The following is a 20821-nucleotide window of genomic DNA, read 5'->3' as shown; positions in this document are numbered from 1 at the left end:
GCATCAAAGCCATCATACAAAAACTCTAGCAAACAAAAACCTAAAAAACGTATAAATACGTCTTTGGGAGTGAATGAGTTAAGAAATCCATTAAAATGCCAAAGATTTCATGTCAGATTTTCACAAGCTTCTTATGGATGGTTTGTACCGAGTATGAATTGTATTAACTCAGTCAACCCCAAGAAAGTATAAATACATTTAATACTTTGTCCTGCACTCCCCAAAAGGCATTTATATGCTATTTTTGTTGTTTTGTTATGCTTGAGCATACAGAAGGCTTTCATACAGCTTGCTTCTGAAGAAGCAATGGTATGGTAGTTGTTACAAAAAATGACCAGCAGGTGGCAGCAGAGTATAAGAGATCAGCCAGGGCCATGTTGCAACAAGCTCTTTTCCCCAGTGTTTTCAACAGGTTTGTGTAGAATGATGAAACTTAGCTATATTCTAATGATAATTGCTGCAAAACGGAAACAGATACAAATATTTTTTTTTTTTCTTGATGAAAGATGAGACTCTAATCTTTCTTTTGGTAGGTACCATGTTTTTATAGCAGCCGGGAGCAAAGGGGGTTGTTTCAGTGAAAATTACTGGGGGTGAATAAGTAAAATTATTGGAGTTGATTGGTTAAAAAAAAAAAAAAAAAAGAAAAAAAAGTTATTTATGCTCAAATATATTTACCAATTAAAGTAATGTGGCTAAACTGATTGATGCCTTTGTTTAAATTTATGTGCGTTTCCACTACAGGAGCTTTACAGTACACAGGAACCTTTGGAGGAATTAAGTACCAAAAAAATATTAATTTTTACCTTGCAGAGGTGGTATTCACCAACTGACAATTTTTTTTAATTTAATTTTTTTTTTAGCGTTTTCGCTAGCTATGGTTAAATCTATTAATGTGTCTGGCATGTGCGCTAAAGCCCATTAGTCCAACATATTACTGTTTACTAATGATTAACATTAACCTGTTGGGCAAACATGTTTAATACTATTTTTTTCTGGCTAATGATTGTTTATGGATATATTCACTGGCTATTCAGTGTTTAGAAGTACATTCACAAGCTTGTATTGCGTATTCACTTTCCTGGTCACTGACTAACGTATTAGCTTATGAACTGGCTAATGATTAACGTTTATTAGCATGTTGTCTAGCTAATGGTTAGTAGCTTGTTCACTGGCTAGTGGGTGCTTAGTAGCACGTTCATAGGCTTACCTTATGTTTGATGTTTTCATTTGCTAACGCAATACATTTATTACTGCGTTTGCTGTTTAATGGATGTTTAGCGTAGTGTGGTCACTGGCTAACAAAAACCTGTTAGCATGTCCACTGGCTAATGCACATTATTAGCAGTGTATCAAACTTTTAAATTGATGAGACGGGAGTTATGTAGTGGTGGGTTTCCTTGGAAATCCATTAAAAAAAAAAAAAAAAAAAGTCGTTAGTGTTTGGAAGGCAGGTACTTTAAAAACATAAAATAAAACTTTGGATTAAACGTATGTCACATGATCCATGAGCATCCAACCAACCAGACCAAGTAGAAGAGTCTTTCTTACTCTTTGTGATGAAAATGAGTTAGCATCCATGCTAATCTGTCGTCTTGGTTCATTTTAGAAGTGATCCTATTTTACAAAAAATAAAATAAAATGCAAATGTCCAAAATCACGTTTCCATGGCACCGTTGTCGTTTGCGTCGGGATCTTCCGGCTCGTCCGCCCACACTTGCACGCGGCCCTCGCTGGCGGTTAGGAGGCGCGGCTGCGTAGGATGGAAGGACAAAGACTGGACCACCGCTTTGCCCACGGGAAGCTTCAGTGACAAACAACCCTGATACAAGTACACAGACAGACAAAAAAATAAAAATAAACCAAGATGTAGGCATCAAAGTCCACAAGTTACAAGTTCTCTGGATAGCATGCTGATATAAACGTGCACTAGACGAGCATAATATGTTTGTAAACGTGCACTATCGCTAACATGGTGTTTTAATTAGCATTTTAACTTTGCAGAGTCACTGGGTAATTGTTAACGTTAACTAGCATATTCACTGGCTAGCAAAGTTTATTAGCATGTTCACTGGATAAAAATATGTTTATTAACGTCTTCATTTTCATTTGTGTGTTCACTGGCTAAAGCTGTATGTGTTGTTTAGCTAATGTGTGTGTTTACTCGCTATTAGCTAACTCTTTTAAAAGAATGCTCACTACTAGCTAAAATGTTTTGTAGCACAGTCCCTTTTTTTTTTTTTAAATAGCTCAGAATTGTTCATTCGGTAGTCTTACCGATTCAACGTCTTATCATCATTGCTCTTTTTTTTTCTTTTCTTTTTTTTTGTGTGTATGCGTGCGTGCGTGCAAATACGTATAAATTTATACTCATTAATTCACCTAAAACCTTATAAATATCCCATTACCCTTCGCCTTAACCAGGTACTTCAGAATCTTGCCAGAGTCGTGAGGTTTAAATGGTCAGGAGACCAGAGAAAAGGTCAGAAAAAATAAAGAGAAAAGAAAGATAAATCAAAGTGAAATCCAGCACCGACCAAACACTTCCTTCCTGCCTTCCCCATGGTTACAAAATCAAAGTCTTACGCCAACCCCGGAAGCCTCTAAATTCCAACAAATTAGTGAGATCTCAAGAGACCAGAGGAAAAACTATTTAAAGCAATGTTTTTTTTTTTAGCTTGTTCACTGCTAACATGTCAATTAACACGTTCCCTTTCAAACGAGTCTTCACTTGGTAATGTGAATAGTATGTTTGTTAATGTGTTCACTGACTAAAGGGGTATCTTCACTAGTGTAAATTTTATGTTAACTAATTTTTCCCAAAAACGTATAAATACGTTCTATTTTAAATGTTTTAAGTGTCCCAAGGACGTATTTATTGTAGTAATTAAAAAAACGGCCAGCTGGTGGCGGCAGAGTATAAGTGATCAACCAGGGCCATGTTGAAAGAAAGCTGTTTCCTCAATTCTAAACAGATTTGTGATTAATGATGAAAGCTAGCTGTAGTCTACTGCTAATTGCTGCAAAACGGAAACAGATACAAATATACTTTTTTTTTCCCCGATGAAAGAAGACTAATCAACAACCGGGAGTGAAGGGGGTTGCTTCACTGAAAATGGCTGGGAGTGAATGAGAACATCTTCACTGTCTTATACATACTTTAAATAATAATAACAAATAAATATAAATAATAAATAAATTAAGAGCACACAGTGTCACATTTTCCAAGCTCAAATGTTTCTATTAGCTAACCTCCACCAGGTCCCAGAAGTAGACGTGTCCGTCCTCGGAGCAGCTCAGGACGTGAGTGTCTTTGCAGGACAGACAGCATTCCAGCTTATATCCCTTCATCTTGTGTCCCGTGTACCTGGCGCACAAACACGCACCTCAAGATAGCCGCCCTTCACCGAGTCTTATTTCCAAGACGGACGCCACTCACTCTCCCAGCATTTCTCCCGTACTCTTGTCCAGTAGCCTCACTGTGGAATCCAGACTGGAGCTGAGCGTGCACTGGCCATCCTGACTGAAGCACACGCACGTGATGGGACCTTGAGCAACGAAACATGCACGCACGATGACACAGGCGGCAACGAAACAACAACAATAAGACGACGACAAAGACGTTCTGACTGTTGAGGAAGTCGACGTGAAGCTCTCCCATCCTCAGGTCGTAACGTCTCACTCGGCCGTCCACGGATCTAAACGCAATCATCAACAATGACGACAACAACAAAATAAAGTCGCAGGAAATCCAATTTTAAAAAAAAGTTTTACCTAGGGGTGTGCTCAAAAAATCGATACGGCAATATATCGTTGCGGGCCACGTATCGATACGCAGGCGTCAGAATCGATATTGCTCGTTAACTTTAAATAGACCGTTAACGTTTGCCTTTGCAGCTTGCATTGTACCTAAAAAATACAAAACTGCAGCGTCTTTGAAGTTAATTGCCTTCAATTAATGCAAAAATAGCTCACCAGTGATTGGACGCTTGTGTTTTGCTCAAGAAAAATGAAAGCAGATGAAAAATATCAACATTTATTTACTTATAAACGTAGCATGGCACGTGTCTTAATGGACCAATTTTCCTATATTTTGTTTAAAAACGAAATAGAATGTGTGATGTGGAAAAAAAACAACCTGTTTTTATTTCCCCAAATATTCCAAATAAGCACATTTCAGAGCTGTAATTTTCATACTTTGATATTTTTGCTCATATCGGCTCATGCCTATTAATAAATTTTCCCGGTGTGTCTGTGAAAAATGCTCCTTGCTCTACACATTTCGACCAGGCATGCCGCTAGGTGGTAAACCGGAATAGCTGCTAACCAAAGAAAAAAATTGTCATCCAGCATAATAAACATATCCTTTAGGTAAACATATGACTGTTATTATAAAATTAAGTAAATTAATCTAAAATATCGAGCATATGTATCGCGATACGTATCATATCGTGACCCCTGTATCGTGATTCGTATCGTATTGTGACCCGTATTGTGATACGTATCGTATCGTAACCCCTGTATCGTGATATGTATCATATTGTGACCCCTGTATCGTGATACGTATCATATCGTGACCCCTGTATCGTGATACGTATCGTATCGTGACCCCTGTATCGTGATATGTATCATATCGTGACCCCTGTATCGTGATACGTATCGTATCGTGGCCCCTGTATCGTGATATGTATCATATTATGACCCCTGTATCGTGATATGTATCATATCGTGACCCCTGTATCGTGATACGTATCGTATCGCGAGGTTGGCGGCAATACCCACCCCTAGTTTTACCTCATTTTACTTTTATTTTTCTGTGGCTAACTTTTTTTTTCCACACTTGACAAGATAATAATGATAATAAACCAGGGTGCAATAGACGATTATTAAAACTAAGCATTATTATAATTGTCCCGAATAAAGTGAGTGGTGCGAAAGTACCAACCCGGTGAGCAGCTCGTGTTTGGACACCTTCAAGCTACTGACGCTGTCTCGGGCCTCGTCCATAACTTGGATGGGCGCGTTCTTGCGCGACCTGGTGTCCCAGCAGCGCACCGTCCCGTCCAAGGAGCCTGAACAAGACCGGACGCTCCGATTAACCAACGGTCCTCGAACGCACCGGAGCAATTTTGCTGTGGTTTTGTCAGGCCTCTACCTGACAGGATGACGGTGGCCTCCTCGTTGAACTGCACACAGTTGACTTTCTGCGCGAAGAGACGACGAAAACAAATGTTTAACGGAGGACAAGAGAGAAGACGAGGGAAGGGATTGCGCACACAGACCGCGGCGTGTCCTCGAAGTTTGCGAGCCACCTGACCCGTGGCCACGTCCCACAGGATCACCGTCTTGTCAGAGCTGCACGAGCAAATATTGCTGTTGTCGAACGACCTGCGCGCACAAACAAGACGACACACTTATTCAAATTCAAAAAACTTTATTTACATTATTAGCATGTTCATTGGCCGACAAAGTTTTTAGTGGGTTCATTGATTAGCGTGCTCACTGGCTAACATATATTTTTTTATGTTTATTTTCTTGACATTAATGTTGATGAGCGCGTTTCACTTGTTAATGTTTTTTAAGTGTTCACTGGTTAAAATATGTATTTTTTTGGCTAGCAATTAATATTTATCGGCAAGTTCACTGGCTAACGTACTTTTAAAACTCGTACTGGCTCGCGATTACAGTTTTAGTTTTTTTGCAATATTAACCTGCAACGATTCAAATTTAATAACGTGATCTGGCAGATGTATAGTTTTTAGTGGGTTTGCAGCTTAATTCTTAAACACTTTTAGTGCTTTCACTGACTGACGGTATATATATATTTTTAAGTTTATCATGTTCAGTTGCTAACGTAAGTTTATTAGCAACATTGTATATTTTTTACATGTTCACTGGCTAACAATTAATATTAATGAGCGTGTTCACTGGCTAAAGATTCATGTGTTAACGTTTCACACTTTGTAGCCCGTAGGCAGTATCTTATTTTGAAATGACTTGGTCAGAACCATAACAAAAGCCCACAATGGGTCACAATACTACCTACGGGTTATTTGCACGATGACATCACATTTTTGATGCTCACCCATCAGCATCCAGCACCTCGTATCCGTGGCCGCTGTAGGTCTTGAGCAAAGTCCCTCGGCCGCCGCTCCACAGCTTCAGAGACTTGTCACCACCGCAGGATAGCAGGTACTGGCCATCCACTGACGCACAAATAAGTGAAATATAACTACGTGATGCTGGAGTAGCGCTGAACAAGGAGAATCAATGCAGTATTATAGATTATCACCATTGAAGCGCACTGCTCTGACGGCCCCTTGGTGACAGTCGATGGTTCGGAGAAGATGTTGAGGAAGCTGAGGGGTCTGCGGTTTGGGGCGAGGAAACGACATGATGCATTCAACCTGGTGGAAGGATAAACAAAAGCCAGAAAAGGTCAAATTAGCAATAACAGTAAAAAATTAATAATAATTGAAATCAGTGATCACATTGTTAGAGTTAGGGCACAATAAAACCAGCATTCGTCTTACGTTTGAAGAAAAAAAAAGTAGCGATTTTGTACTGACTCAAAAACTGAGACTTTAGGGATGTATGGTGTCTTAATTATCTCCTTGAATGAAATAGTTGCGGCTGAAGATTTGTAACGTAAAAAGTACGTGAAACGTGGCCATAAACTTTGATTTCGGCAATTTAGACATTAGTACGATAAAAATCCGCAAAACGAACGTTTGCCCCAAACTCCTACTTCCGCGGTTGACGAGACAATATAACAACGTCATTTCCGCCGGAACGCGCAGTGATTCGTGGGATATTGGTTATTTTTCAAAATAAGACTTAAAACGTGTGTTCTCATGTAAACGTTGACTCAGTTAGTAAATAATACTTTCACTTTGAAGAACACATGAAAATCGGAAATCCCTGCCACTTAAAAGTCCATTCAATCATGCACGAGCTGTATTTCGATCGCTGTCAAACTCCTTAAAACAATTTTCAGCAAAATAGCCATTTTATTGTAAGCACAATGTCCTCTAACAGCATGGCGGACCCCAGGAGACAAAACAAGATACTACGGTGAGTTTCCTGATGTTTATTGTTGACTGTCGCCTTCAGCTTAGCTAGCTGAAATGCTAACTGTGGCTGAGCTCGTCTCTAAAGCGATTATTAGCCGTCAGATGACTTCGTGTGGAACTCGAATGGAACACAAAATGACGTCTACGTACGCATGATGATGATGATGATGACACACTTCGCAGGTACAAACCCCCCACCACGGAGACCAATCCCACACTGGAGGATCCCACCCCTGACTACATGAACCTGCTGGGCATGATCTTCAGCATGTGTGGACTCATGCTCAAGGTGAAACACGCACACATAAACACATTCAGACATTAAGCAATACTTACATGCCAATGAAATGTCCTTTTTTGTTTGTTTGTTTTTACTTTCTAGCTGAAGTGGTGCGCCTGGATCGCCGTCTACTGCTCCTTCATCAGCTTTGCCAACTCGAGAAGCTCCGAGGACACCAAACAGATGATGAGCAGCTTCATGTGAGTGCACACTCCCAGGTGCATGCTAATTGGTGGTTAAAAAAATAAAAATAATTTAAGTTTTCAATTGCACCAGGACATAGTCAAAAAAAAGTTACATGATGGAGGAGGATGCCAAGTGAAATGTTCTTCAAATTATTACGAGGCTTAATACTGCTCGGGGGCACAGTTGGTAAAGTGCATTGTCCAGTAAGTAGGGGGGGTCATCATTTCATAATTTATCTCTATATTTTCTTCATAAGCATCCCAACGTGCTTTCAAATCTTAGCATTCAGCTTTCAGCATTACCACGCAATTTCTCCAGAAATTGCACTTAGTCTAGTCTTACAAGTTATAATTTTATGAGGAAAAAAAACTGATTAGAAACAATAAGTAAAAAACAAAAAATATTTATATATTTTAGGAAAAAAGTTAATTTGTTAGAATAAGGTCTTTTTTTATAAACATAAAAGGCTGCACCTTTTTGCAGCCCCAAGTAATTTATTGGGAAAAAAAAAAAAAAAAGTATGCATGAAAAACTTTTTTTTTTTTTTTTTAAGAAAAAGGTTATCATTTGAGGAAAATGTACAATTTTCATAATAGAAAAACGTACCCCCTCCAAAAAAAAAAAACCTTTTAAAGCTGTAAAAAACAAACAAAACAAAAAAACTAAATAAAATGTATAAATAGTAGTATATTTTCATTAAAAAAATGATCTGAAAAATCTGAGAATTAAGTCATCTTTTCAAGGAAAAAGTCACAATTATACTAGATAGTTGCATTTTTTTGCAAGAAAAAAAAACATGTTTCGAGGATATGTTCTTAGTTTTTTTGTTTTTTTAAAGTAGTTGTCATTTGTTAAAGTAGCATATATTGAAGTATAAAGCGTATGATTTAATTTATTGCGCATTTTCTTCTTTGGCCAATGTGTCACATGCTGCATGTCCCGCGATTGTTGGTGAGACGAAATCACGTTTTTTTGTTGTCCAGGTTGTCCATTTCGGCTGTGGTCATGTCGTACCTTCAGAACCCTCAGCCCATGTCGCCGCCGTGGTAACAGAGAGGAAGGCGTGGCCAAAAAGTCGGAAATCCCGGACAGACTCAAAAGCAAAACAGCAAATCAACGCGACGGAGCCCAGCGGGACGCCAACTCCTTTGAACCTGTCTTTTGTTCTTTCATGTTTTGCTACTTGATGCAAATGAATAAAAAATTGGGATACAAAAAAAAACAAAACGTAAATATTATCACATTACCTTTTATTTGTATTGACTTTTTCAGTATTAGGACATTCAAAATGGTCAAGACAGCCACGAGTAAGATATAATTATATATATAGTTTTTGGGTTTTTTTTTTTTTAAAAAGAGATTAAATACATTTTGCTGCTTGACACATATAAATGATGTCGGCTAACCTTACACAAAAATGACTGAAATGTTTTAGGATAACATGAAAACACTTCTTTTTATTATTCACACTGAAAGAAATGGCAGTTTCGCCGGCCCCCAGCAGGGGGTGCTCTGAGCTTTAAATTTTGTACATTCTGCCCGGCAACAAGGGCAAGGACCGTGAGGACACGCCCCCTATGTTACGTCGCTTGACAACAGCAGGGGCCGTTGTCACGGGCGACGCAGCAACGTAACAAATGTAGAAAAATAGAGTTAAGGCATCCGGGATGAAAAAAAACAAAATAAAAATATATCCCACACGTACACTTTTACACTCCTTTTGTAACAATCAGTACTAAAACAAAAATTACGATTCTTGAAACAATATACAAGTTTTCTCGTAATTCAGTGACTTTGTGCTCATAAAAGAAACTTCAAAATACTGTAAAGCTTTCTGAAAAACTTGATTTGGGTGGAATACATTTTTTTTAACCGTAAAAATGTTTTAGCCAACATTTGACTTTTTTTTTTAAACATCTTTCTGTGACAAGTTATTTCTCTGAATTACTCCTTGATTTTATTCTCGCACTTCAATTTTGTATAATAAAACTTTTCTTTGCAGAACTACAACCATACTACTAAATTAGATTTTTACTTCTTGTAAGATTACAACTTTTTCTTGTATGATTACATCATTTTAAATTATAATAAAAAATAATTGATCACTGAATTATGGTGATGAAAAATTCCAACTTTTAAACATTTGTGATTTTTCACCCAAAAATTACAACCATTCTAAAACAATTTTTTGTCCCTGAATTTTTTTTTTTTTTTTGTTGCAAAATGTGGGATTTTTTTTCTTGTAATATTACTTTTCCTTCAAATTTAGGACTATTCTTGAAAATGTTTTTTTTTTTTTTTTAAATCTCCTAAAATTACGATTCCCCCCCCCCCTAAAGAATGACATATTTCCTTTAATTTTTTTCCTAATATGATTTGTTCCTCAAAAATTCTGACTTCATTCAAAAAAAAAAAAAAAAAAAATGTTGGTATTTTTCTTATTATCCTGAGTTATTCTTGCAAAATTCAAAATTTCCTTAATTTTTCTTCTCGTATTATTACATGTTCCTTGCTATTTTTCTCCCCCGCCCTCATACTACTATGACGATTATTGTAAAATAATTATTTATTTAATAATGGTGCATCTTTGTTTCCCCACAAAAAAAGTGACAAATTCAAGTCTCAAACTTGGACTTCCTGTGGTGTGGCATGTTGGCGCTCGCCTGCCACAGCGCCCCCTGTTGACTGGAGTCCCAACCTGACTGTGTCTCGACATCGCGATCCAGCGGAGTATTTTCTTCTTCCGGGTCCAGCAGGGGTTTAAAAAAAAAAAAAAAAAAAAAACGTGGGTGTTGGGCGTCATGAAGAGTTCAGAGGTCACCGGCGTGGTCAGAGGGCGAAGAAGAGGATGAGGACGACGATCATGATGGCGACCAGCACGGCGATGGCGCACCACTGACGCCGACCTGAGCCACAGCATGGCGAGCGGTCAAAAATGTGTGTGCGTGCGTGCGCGCGTGTGTAAGCGTGTTACGTACTGCTGGTCATGTGTGAGACCTTCTCCAGCTTTTTGAGCACCGAGTCCATACGTGACGACGTCTGGTCCATCTCGTCTGCAAAGTCCCCCAACATACTGCAAACGTGAAGATGGGGGGGAAAAAATAATAATAATAAAAAAAAAATAGTACAGTTATACAGTGGTACCAAGTAAAATTATTTAAAAAAATATATAATAAAATAAAAAATAGAGAAGATTCACTTATAATGGATGTCCATTATAATTGCATTGGGTGGGGGAAAAATGAATAATAATAATTCTTAGAAGAAGAAGAAAAAAAAAGAATAATAAAATAAAAAATAATAATAACAACAATAATAATAATGAACAATAATAATATAATGAATAGTAATGAATAATAAATGAGAAAATAAAAATGAATAAATTTAAACCTCAAAGTTAAATATGTTTTTAAATTTAAACCTTAAAGTTATGGAATAATTGAGGATTTATCGTGTTCTAAAGTACAAATAAATGATAAATATCATCAAATACAATAATCTGCGAATGCTCCGAGTGTAATTACAAATTTATTTTTGTAAAAAAAAAAAATTTCTATTTTTCCTCATGTAAATCTCTGATGTCCGTTTTTTTTTTTTTTTTTTTTTTTTTTTTTAAAAGAGTGTCTCGATCTGATCATGTTGATCGGGTTTCGCTGATTTTTGAAAATGATTGGATTTTTTTTTCCATTTCTAAAGTGAATAATAAAATATTTTGTTGACTAGAGCTGAACCAATGCTGAATTACAGCCATGTTTTAAAAAAAAAAAAAAAAAAAAAAAAAAAAAAAAAAAGAGGAGGAGGAGGGGTGGTGGGGGCAATAATGCAACATGATGTTGGAGGAAGAAAAAAAAAAAAAAAAAAAGAAGATGGGGGAAGATGGAGTGGCAGGTTTTCAGCGGCGGTGCGAGTTCGACTCACACGGCCTGATCGTCCAGTTCGTCGCCGATCCGTCCCGACATGTCCTTGAGGACCCGGATGCTTCCGGACACAAGCTCCAGATGATCGTCCTGCTCCTGCATGATCAGCTGCATACATACAAATTTGAACCTTTTTTTTGTTACGACTCAAAAGTTCCACAAAATCACTTTGGAACGCGTTTCAAAAAAAAAAAAAAAAAAAAAGACTCAAATATCCTTATGTAACGGAAAGTTTTTTTGAGTGACTTAACGATAGCAAGAGGTGGTTTCCACCACAACAACATTTTTAGAAACATGATGTCATCATTTAAAATGGGGGGGAAAAAACATAAGCTGGCACCAGCGCCAGTGTCACGCAAGCACGTCTTACCTGTATTTCTTGCAAAACCACTAATAATATTTCGCATAAAAATAGGACTCATTTCCTTGAAATAATACAACTTGATGACAAAATTACCACTCAATTCCTCAATCAGATATTTCATTCAATCTTGTAATGTTACGACTAGTCTTCATCCAAATGATTTTTTTCTCCCCATTGTAATATGAGGAGCTTGTTATTAAATCAAGACTTTATTCCAATCAAATTTGCAATGTCGTCTTGCAAAATTATTAAATCATTTTGGTAGAATTTACATTTGTTTCATTATTACAACTTTTTCCAAGAAAGTTAAAACTCAATCAATATACCTTCATTTATTTAAAGTTATCTTAAAAATGTATTTATTTATTTTTTTAATATGGTGAGTCTTTGCACAAATTTACCTTTTCCCGGTGAAATTGAAATTACTTTATACATATTACAACGATAATATATTTTTAAAATGTTTTACTTTTTTTTTTTTTTTTTTTTAAAGGAAAATATGAAAAATGTATTTTCATCTCACAATTTTAGAATAATTAATCATAACTTTATGACTCAATACTACTTCAAAAAATAAGCTTTACTGCAAATAAGTTATTATTGCAAAGTTCTGACATCCCCTAAAATAAGTTTACTTTTGCATTGAATTAAAAAAAAAAAAATCTCTCTGGTTATTTTTTTTTAAATGTATTTTTACAAAACTACAACAGGTGAGCTATGATTGGCTACCTGAGCCCTTGTGATGTCATTTTCAGTCGACAGCCAGTTGCAAAATGTGTTTTTAAAGGTACTAATTGAACCTGAAAAATAATGAAAATATGAAATTAATTATAGACAAAATATTAACTTTTTATTGCTATAATGGGCTAAATAAGTGAAGTATCTCTTTCATAGTTTTTTCTGATAATACGATTTTTTTTTTTCCGGGTTTTTCGAGTTTTCGGCTCAAACAGACAACCTATCACCGACATACTAAGATTTTTTTTTTCCCCCTTACACAACTCCCACTTTATTCCCATAAGAACAATTCCATTATTTCATCTTTCTTGTCAATCAATTTTTTTTTTTTTGGTAAAACCTTTTTTTCCTTTTCAAAATTAACACTTTTTCTAAATCTGAAATTCTTATAGTAATAACTTTTTTTTTTCCTATTCTGCGAATTATTGATTCTAATAGATTGACACAGTTCAAATATAACTTATTGCATTTTTTTTTTGTAAAATGTACATTTTATTTTCATAATATTGTTTTCCTTGCAAATGCATCTTGCTAAATCATTTTTTGCTTGGGTTTGCATGTGCGCGTGTTACCTGCTGTTGTTCTTGCTGCTCTTGAATGTATCTGGAATTGGCGGACACCAGGTGGGCATCCAGTTGCGACGAGCGGTCCGACGCCGACGTCGTCAGCAACGCCTGAAACAAACAAATAACAACATTTGTAAAGATCATGAATAACGATGATGATGATGAAGTGCACGTCTGTACGTCATCTGTGGCGCCCAACCTGCTTGTTTTTTTTCTCTGCCTGAGCCACAGCGGACGGACTTGACAACTGATCCTTCATCTCCTGCTCACAAGCGGCGAAATCATCCATATGAATGAATAATCATCATCATCATATTTGTGTGTGTGTGTGTGTGTTGACGTTACCTGCACGGACTTCCTGGTCCTTTCCACAAAGTCCCTCCTCTCCTGGAGCTCCTCCACGCCCAGGCGGAACTTTCCCGGGTTCGACTCCACGATACCTGCGCCGCGCGCTCAGAAGGTGAAACGAGCGACAAAGTGGTGCCCGTTGCCATGGCAACCATCAACAGGCGGGGCGCGACGGTCGAGCAGCTATTAAGATGCCAAGTGATTCGTTTGGTAATGAAGACTTTTTCTTACAAACTTGTACAACCTTATAATACTGCTTATTCATACTTTCTTGTCATTTTTTTTTGTGTGCAAAAAATTTAGCTGTGATTGTGATTTTCTGTGTGTGTAATCGTCTAACTTTTGCACATTATGAGTTAATTTTTCTAGATGTAGGATTGTTTTCCTCTATTATAATTTTCGCAATGTTGTAAATTTATTGTCATAAAATGAGGACTTTTTTTTTCCGTAATAAGACTCTTGCAAAAATTTGACTTTATTTTGATAAAATGGTAGTTTTTCTTTCATAACTTTCAACTCACAAAATTGCAACTTTTTTTTTTATTTTAAAAACTGGATTTTTATGTTGAAAAATGACAAGTTTATGCTGATGAGATGGTTCTCTTGAACTGTTATTCTCATAAAATTATACACGCATATATAACCAATATGACAATATGTATTTTACGTAATTGCACATGAATTTGAATTTTTTTTTATTTCTCTGCAGCTGATTACTAATGTAATAATGTGACTTTTTTTTTTCCTCGAAAATGACGATTTAAGTGTTGAAAAAAAAATTCTTCATAATGTCAGTTATTCTCTTAAAGTTATGATTTTTTTTGTATAATTTATTGTGTATTTAAATGCTGATTCCAATCTATTTTACTTGATAAAATTATGATTTTTTTTTTTCTTGCAAGTTTATGACCATTCTCGTAAAATGTGCATTTATTCCACTAGTATTTCAATTTTATTCACATAAAATTAAAACATTTTTTCTGATGTGTCAGAAAATTTGGATCTTTGTTCGCAATATGATAGCACACAATTTTGGAATTTTATTTATTTATTTAGTTATTTACTTTTTTTTACAAACAATTCTGACATAAATCCCATTAAATTTGTGTACTTTTTTGTTTACTCATAGTAGTATGACTCAACATTGTGACTCTCACAATATTGAAAATACTCTAATAAAATTTGGACCCCCCCCCATTCTTTTTCTTTTGTGCCCCCCCCCCATAATACTACAAAACTATCTTGCAAAGTTACGACTTCATTCACCTCATCTAAAAATGTTCTCCCAAAATGTTAACTTTTGTCTTAAAACTGACCTATTTCCCTCACAATGCGAGCTGTTTAACTTGTTTTTGCCAAATTACGACTCCTCGTTCTTTCTTTCTTCCTGCTGGGAATGACTCCTATTATTGACATGAGCTTTAGGGGGATGACTAATTCCTGGAAGAGCACAAGGCTGGTGTTTGTTTTGCAAACAAGACACATGATGCCAGTTATGAAGGATACTGATCGTCTCGCTCAGGTCCTCCAGATCCCAGTCGATGGCCCGCAGACAGTTGCGTAGCTCATTGGTGCTCCAGTCCAGCTCATCACGACTCACCTGAATAAATCATAATCATATGCCCATTATTTACAGATTAGCATGCATGCTAATTCCATGCCAACGTGAGGACATCAGAGCAGTAATTGGATATTTGTTTTCAGTGGCCCGAATGCATTAACATGAAGCCTTTGGGTGAATGCTAATGTGATGCTAGCATGCCACGTGGCGGCCGGAAGCAGATGACGGAGCAATCAGATTGGCTTTTTCGAAAGCACAAACATGCTTGAGCATCGGCGAGCACTGTCCATCAGCTGCGGCTCACGTTGCCGGCGTGAATAAATTAGTGGCGGGCGGTTTTCGCCTGATGCCGGCCACCTGTGACAAACGATCATTCTGACTGGAGAATCCGTGTACATGATGAGATATGGGGGTGATAAAAGTAAACAAACAACCGAGTACAAAGAATCTAAAGAATACACTCAGAAAATTTGCTCCTTTGGCACTTTATTTACATCTTGTGAGCCAAACATCACTGGCTTATCGTCTTTCGGTCTTCTACGCAGCTGTATTTTACATTATTATGTTACTTGTATAGCCCACTCTTTTTTTTTCTTTTTTCTTTTTTGAGGTGATGCTTGGTATAAAAAGTTTGCAAACCACTGGCGATGATGACGTCAGGTTTGATTGGATGTTTTGTAGCGCGAAAGCCAACACCGTGATAATGTGAACACAGTGTAGGTGATGACATCAGAGCAATCCAAGTGGATGTTTGCAAGCGATGATCTTTTCATTTCACGTGGCGTTTAGCATCAACGCTAATAACATGCTAATAATAATGAGCTCACCTGAGTTCCATCCTGCAGAAGCTCCTCCCACCTGTCAAAGAGGCTGCGTGCACGCGCCGTGGCCTTCTGCACCTCCCTGCACGCGCGCGCACACAAACATGTTAGTCCAACAAGACGACACTTTTTTTTATTTATTTTTTTTTTTTTTTATTTATTTATTTATTTTTAACTAGCGCCGACACAGCTTTGTTTGGAAGCCAAACAAACACACAGGCTAACTTCCTTTCGTGCCTTAGCAGCTTCTCATTAAAGTGCCCTTCAAAAACAACAACAGCAAAAAATAAACAGTTCTAAATATCCATAAATAACACAGCAGAAGAAACAGAAGCAAATTTACGGCGCGGAAGTGACTTTTGTTTGCCCAACGCAAACGAACAACAAAGGCACAGATAAACACTGCACGGAATGGACGATAGCACTTGAAGGCTAACAGCCACCACTAGGTGTCCAGGCTATCTCCGCTGGGGTAAACTTTTGTTTTCCGCTCCCTTGACGGCCCACCGGGTGACGCACGCGTCGAACGCGTACTCGCCGAGTGTCTTCGCTGAGTTGTAAACGTTGTTTTATTGAGTTTTTCTCACCCTTTCACGACGAAAAACGGGTCCTCCAGCGACATGATGCTACTTCCGGGTGCGTCACCACGCCGCGCATGCGCACAATGCGCCTTGACCCCGATGAGACGTTTAACCGTCATTTTGCAATGTTTTTATTATTATTATTATTATTATTATTATTATTATTATTATTACGTATCCATTAACGTCTCTAGAATTATTGTGCGTTCTATTTAATATTAACGAATTTTACTTTATTTTTTTGTTTTGTTGTTTTGTGTGGCTTGACAAAGGCATCCACTCTGTCCCTCAAGGCAACACCTGGCCAGACAGAAAAGACAGACAGACGGCCCTCCCTGCTTCACGTCCGGCCCACACATTTGTGGTCCCGTCCCGCCCCCAGAACCCACGCCCTACCTCCCACCCACCCTTCCTTCCTTCCTTCCTGTTCTCATCCTGTTTCCTCCCCCCACCTCCCGTCATGTCCCATCCTGTCCTGTGAAAATTCACAGGACCCTTCGTCGCCTCGCTGCTCACGGTGTTGAGTTTAGACCACATTCTTCAGATAGATAGATAGATAGATAGATAGATAGATAGATAGATAGATAGAAAAAAATAAAGATTTAAAAGAAAGTAAATGCCAGTACAAAAACAAAATATAAACTAACGCGATGGAAATCTATCAAAAAAAAAAAACATAAAAAATATAATCAATAATAATTCCATAGCAACCAAGATTGAAAAAAAAATCTAATAATACTAATTAATATAACAAAAACCCTAGGGCTGTGTAAACTTATTAGCCCACTGTATGGTGAGAAAAATGCTTAATGCCCATAAAAAATCCAAAATAGTGTAGCAATTGTTTTGACATTTTCAGAGATTGAAGTTGACATGAGTATAGATGTACATGTGAATTTTAGTGACGATTCACACATGCACAGTTGTGCTCATAAGTTTCCATAACCTGAGGGTCAACTTTCAAGCACAGCTGTATTTCGTACAAGTCCGCAGTCTAGCAAGCAGAAAACTTTGCACCAAAATAATTTAGCACAAAAATAAATAAAAAAAACTCGCCTCAAAATACTGACTCAAACCACACAAGTGTGTTTTGATCCCTGACAACTAAAGGCGTGAAAGCTGAATCACTCCTTGCCCCCACAAACGTTCGTGTTGGTACAAGCCGGACAACCTTTGGGCTGCTTTGTTTGTCTTCCGACATTTGTGCCACCAGAGCAAAGTCAAACCTGACACTAGGAGGAGCAAAATAAATAAATAAGTGAGACAAAAGGATCCAGAAGCGACCACATAACGTGGAAGACTTTATAAATAGACCTGGTCACCCTTTCCCTCATGGTGTCTCCAAGTGCTCCTTGTATGGATGACCTACTTTCCGGTGTGAAAGAGCGGAAGCATCACGCAGCTTAGCCTTGTTGCTCTGTAAGCTGCTTTTATACACAAACTGCACAACACAAAAACAAATGAAACACACAAGAAAAACAAAAAAGGCAGCACACTCTTTCTTTATGGCATGATGTAATAACTGGAGCGACTGTACACGCCTATAAATATCAACATAAACATAGAAATCAAGTGCAATTAAAAGTCATTCCAAAATACGCTAGATGTACACCGTTGCACTCTGTAAACTTATGTTATTATACAACCAAGGACACGCACACGCGCACACGCATACGTTCCTTGCCAACCATTTGGCCTCAGGCGGAGGCAGTGCAACAACTGACACACACACGGCGTCGCCATAGTGACCAGTCGGGCACCGACAAGAAAGCGAGGTCACGGCAACTCGGTTTTTTTGCCAAGCTAAACGAGCGCTTTATCGTTTGCTCAAAAGTAGGAATTGTGTTGGCAGATACAGTGTGTCGCCAAGTGGGATACAGGGACAAAAAAAAATGTCATCATAATTTATATGGCCGATTTAAATCAATGTGCTTTGTAGAAGCATTTACAAAAAAAAAAAAAAAAACTTAACAGTTTTAAAATCAAAAACCAAAGGGCTGACTTAACTTCTGTTGGAAACTTATTCCATTTGCGTGCAGCCGAATGCTGCTTCACCATGTTTGCTTGGAAATCTGGGCTCCACTAATGGACCCGTGATTCGAAATTTTATGGCAACGAAAATAGACAATAATTATGCTTTTAATATAACCAACTTATAATAAGTAAATAAGTAAGTAAGTAAATAAATAAATAAATAAAGTCATGGAACTAATCCACGAAAATTAAGAATAATTTAAAAAAGGAATAATGCTATTAAAAAAATACAACTAAACAATAACAAAGTGATTGAGAGAGAGTCGTAAAATTTTAAAATGTGCCCTGGCAATGAATATAGACAAAAATGATGCCTTTAATATAACCAACTTCTAATAAATAAATAAATAAATAAATAAATAAATAAATAGATAAATAAATACATAAAGTCATGGAACTAATCCATGAAAATGTAATAATAAATACACAATTAAGAATAATAATTTTAAAAAACAATTGAAACAAATAACTAACAATAACAAATAACATGGGAACTGCCGAAAAAAAAAATTGAAATGGAAATTTTTTTAAAATAAATGAGAAAAAAATATGCTTATAGATAATGATAATTAACAGTAATTAGAGAAATTATTGCCATGGCAACAAGGACCAAATAAAACAATGGCATGGAAAAAAAGACGGTAATTTACAATTATTGTAAACATGCGATGGAAACAAATGAAAATTAAAACCTTGTAAAAATATGCTAACTAAATTAAAGAATATTGTTTATTTTCAACGGGTTGTCTACAATTACAATACATGAAATAATTTTCCAATTAACATTAATAAGACAGTCTATGACCCTATTTGCCTGAAAATAATTTTACAATTTGTTTAAACCTATCTCCCGAGGTTATTTGACCCTCCAATAATACCATAAAAGTACAAAATAGCTCGGCATTCGGTGACTGTACGAACGCTACGGCTGAGTTTATATAACACGTGTTGCGGTGGCATGTATTAGCGTGTCTATTTTTGCAGCTGTCCGGCTGGATCGCACGCATACCAAAAATGCAATGATGCAAGTGACAGCAGCAGCTCTGTCTGGAATGGAAGACATACAGTACCGTGTTGCGTTTAGGTGACATCGCAAAAGTCGACACGAGATACATTAATACTGTTAGCGACAAATTGTTGACCCACACATTTGACAGCAATATGCTAACCCGAACATTATTTATTTATCCCAACATTTTACGACTTTTCCTTAAATACACACAAAAAAAGGAAAATATTCATGTTTCATTTATATTTGCACAGGTTTTTGAAAGTTTATGGAAGAATTTTTGAACAAGTTGAAGTCATCTTTATTCATATAGCGCTTTCAAACGGCCTTAACTGTCAGAAAGGGCGTTACATAAACATAAAAAAAACAAAAAAACAAAAAAAGAAAAACATAAAACATTAACAGTAGCAAAAAACATTTTTGGAAATACCTGTAGTTTATAATTTGATAACTATGTATGCATAGAAAACATGTAAGGGTTAAATATTCAAGCATGTGATTTTTTTTCACTTTTACTTTAATAAAACAGTTGAATCACTGTCTAATTTTACTTTATTTTTTTTACACAAGTAGGCTAATTGTACTTTTTTTTAAAAATATACTGAGTTCTTTGCCACTTCAGAGTAAAAGTAACAGAAGTTGTGTCGTCGCAACACTATAAAACTCAACAATTCTAACAACGATATTTTCCGACGGACCATGAAGGTGTCGTGAAGTCAAGTGACGTGACTTTTGACCCGCCGCTTGGTAACCGTAGTAACCTTGTTTACGCCAGCCGCCGCCCCATATATGGCGATCTGGTGACGTCGGCACAGCTGGTGAGGGAGGAGGAAGCGAGAGGACTGGAGGGAGGCTGGTGACGTCACGGCTTTTCCACTGAGTGTATTCCCCCTCCCCCCCCGCTCTACAAACGCCACGGGACTTTACAACCGGATAGGCCATATATGGTAGGGGAGTGACGTCGTGAGTCATATGTGTGCGCGCGAGCGAGAGAGAAACTCCCGTGAAATTTGAGACGCTTCTTTTTTTTTTCTTCCTTTTCTCACTTCCTCACCCACAGGCAAATTCTCAGAGCTGGCGAGTTTTACAAGAAGATCAACACGTGACATCATTCGGCGAAACTATTTCTCCGTGTTTATGCTGTGATCCTCCACAAAACGTCCCGTAATCTCACAAAACTATTCGACGTCAGCCTCCAGTCGTTTATCATCTTTGACTCAAACATTAAATGTTGTTTACACATCATTTGGTCATCGTTGATCCGGAAATTAAACTGTAATTTGTTCCATCATTTCAGTATCTTTCAAATGCGTTTGTTGAACGCAATGCGGAACAGAAACTAA

The 20821-nt window shown here is 37.1% G+C and overlaps 3 protein-coding genes across 6 annotated transcripts; 1 reads left to right on the top strand and 2 right to left on the bottom strand.

Moving 5' to 3' along the window:
- Positions 1-1436: 1436 nt before the first annotated feature.
- On the bottom strand, positions 1437-7575 carry wdr83 (WD repeat domain containing 83). 3 transcript variants are annotated; one of them, XM_077523466.1, is made up of 10 exons: positions 7410-7575; positions 6293-6407; positions 6086-6206; positions 5283-5388; positions 5156-5204; positions 4946-5072; positions 3631-3698; positions 3440-3548; positions 3253-3367; positions 1437-1822 (listed from the first exon to the last, which is right to left on the bottom strand). In XM_077523466.1, the coding sequence occupies exons 2-10, from the start codon at positions 6393-6395 to the stop codon at positions 1658-1660; spliced, it is 963 nt and encodes a 320-aa protein (XP_077379592.1). In that variant the 5' UTR covers positions 6396-6407; positions 7410-7575; the 3' UTR covers positions 1437-1657. The 3 variants fall into 3 exon arrangements, with proteins under 3 accessions (XP_077379592.1, XP_077379594.1, XP_077379591.1); XM_077523468.1 differs by lacking the exon at positions 7410-7575 and adding an exon at positions 6570-6801; XM_077523465.1 differs by lacking the exon at positions 7410-7575 and adding an exon at positions 6534-6800.
- On the top strand, positions 6892-8772 carry wdr83os (WD repeat domain 83 opposite strand). Its single transcript, XM_077523469.1, has 4 exons — positions 6892-7074; positions 7257-7362; positions 7456-7553; positions 8523-8772. The coding sequence occupies exons 1-4, from the start codon at positions 7025-7027 to the stop codon at positions 8587-8589; spliced, it is 321 nt and encodes a 106-aa protein (XP_077379595.1). The 5' UTR covers positions 6892-7024; the 3' UTR covers positions 8590-8772.
- A 196-nt stretch (positions 8773-8968) lies between these two features.
- stx10 (syntaxin 10) lies at positions 8969-16753 on the bottom strand. 2 transcript variants are annotated; one of them, XM_077523459.1, is made up of 9 exons: positions 16442-16753; positions 15861-15936; positions 14979-15072; positions 13470-13564; positions 13324-13386; positions 13131-13232; positions 11458-11586; positions 10518-10612; positions 8969-10445 (listed from the first exon to the last, which is right to left on the bottom strand). In XM_077523459.1, exons 1-9 carry the CDS (start codon positions 16552-16554, stop codon positions 10106-10108), a joined length of 1107 nt encoding a protein of 368 aa, XP_077379585.1. In that variant the 5' UTR covers positions 16555-16753; the 3' UTR covers positions 8969-10105. The 2 variants fall into 2 exon arrangements, with proteins under 2 accessions (XP_077379585.1, XP_077379586.1); XM_077523460.1 differs by having other exon boundaries at positions 10219-10445; positions 11458-11564; positions 16442-16605.
- Between the last annotated feature and the right edge of the window lie 4068 nt (positions 16754-20821).

The sequence above is a fragment of the Festucalex cinctus genome, chromosome 6 (genome assembly GCF_051991245.1).
Source record: "Festucalex cinctus isolate MCC-2025b chromosome 6, RoL_Fcin_1.0, whole genome shotgun sequence".
Classification (NCBI taxonomy): domain Eukaryota; kingdom Metazoa; phylum Chordata; class Actinopteri; order Syngnathiformes; family Syngnathidae; genus Festucalex; species Festucalex cinctus.
Note: the sequence above shows the minus strand (reverse complement) of the source record. Positions and strands in the feature narration are given on the sequence as shown.

Excerpts from the sequence above, each read along its gene's own strand:
- stx10 (XM_077523459.1), bottom strand. The coding sequence starts at position 16,554 with ATGACGGTTAAACGTCTCATCGGGGTCAAGGCGCATTGTGCGCATGCG. Across the intron at positions 11,587-13,130 it reads AGCAGCAAGAACAACAGCAG|GTTCAAATTTGTATGTATGC; the intron begins GTAACACGCGCA and ends AACAAAAAAAAG. Across the intron at positions 10,613-11,457 it reads GAACTGGACGATCAGGCCGT|TATGTTGGGGGACTTTGCAG; the intron begins GTGAGTCGAACT and ends TCACGTTTGCAG.
- wdr83 (XM_077523466.1), bottom strand. The coding sequence starts at position 6,395 with ATGTCGTTTCCTCGCCCCAAACCGCAGACCCCTCAGCTTCCTCAACAT. Across the intron at positions 5,205-5,282 it reads AACTTCGAGGACACGCCGCG|AAAGTCAACTGTGTGCAGTT; the intron begins GTCTGTGTGCGC and ends CTCTTCGCGCAG. Across the intron at positions 3,368-3,439 it reads ACGGGAGAAATGCTGGGAGA|GTACACGGGACACAAGATGA; the intron begins GTGAGTGGCGTC and ends TTTGTGCGCCAG.
- wdr83os (XM_077523469.1), top strand. The coding sequence starts at position 7,025 with ATGTCCTCTAACAGCATGGCGGACCCCAGGAGACAAAACAAGATACTA. Across the intron at positions 7,075-7,256 it reads AGACAAAACAAGATACTACG|GTACAAACCCCCCACCACGG; the intron begins GTGAGTTTCCTG and ends CACACTTCGCAG. Across the intron at positions 7,554-8,522 it reads CAGATGATGAGCAGCTTCAT|GTTGTCCATTTCGGCTGTGG; the intron begins GTGAGTGCACAC and ends TTTGTTGTCCAG.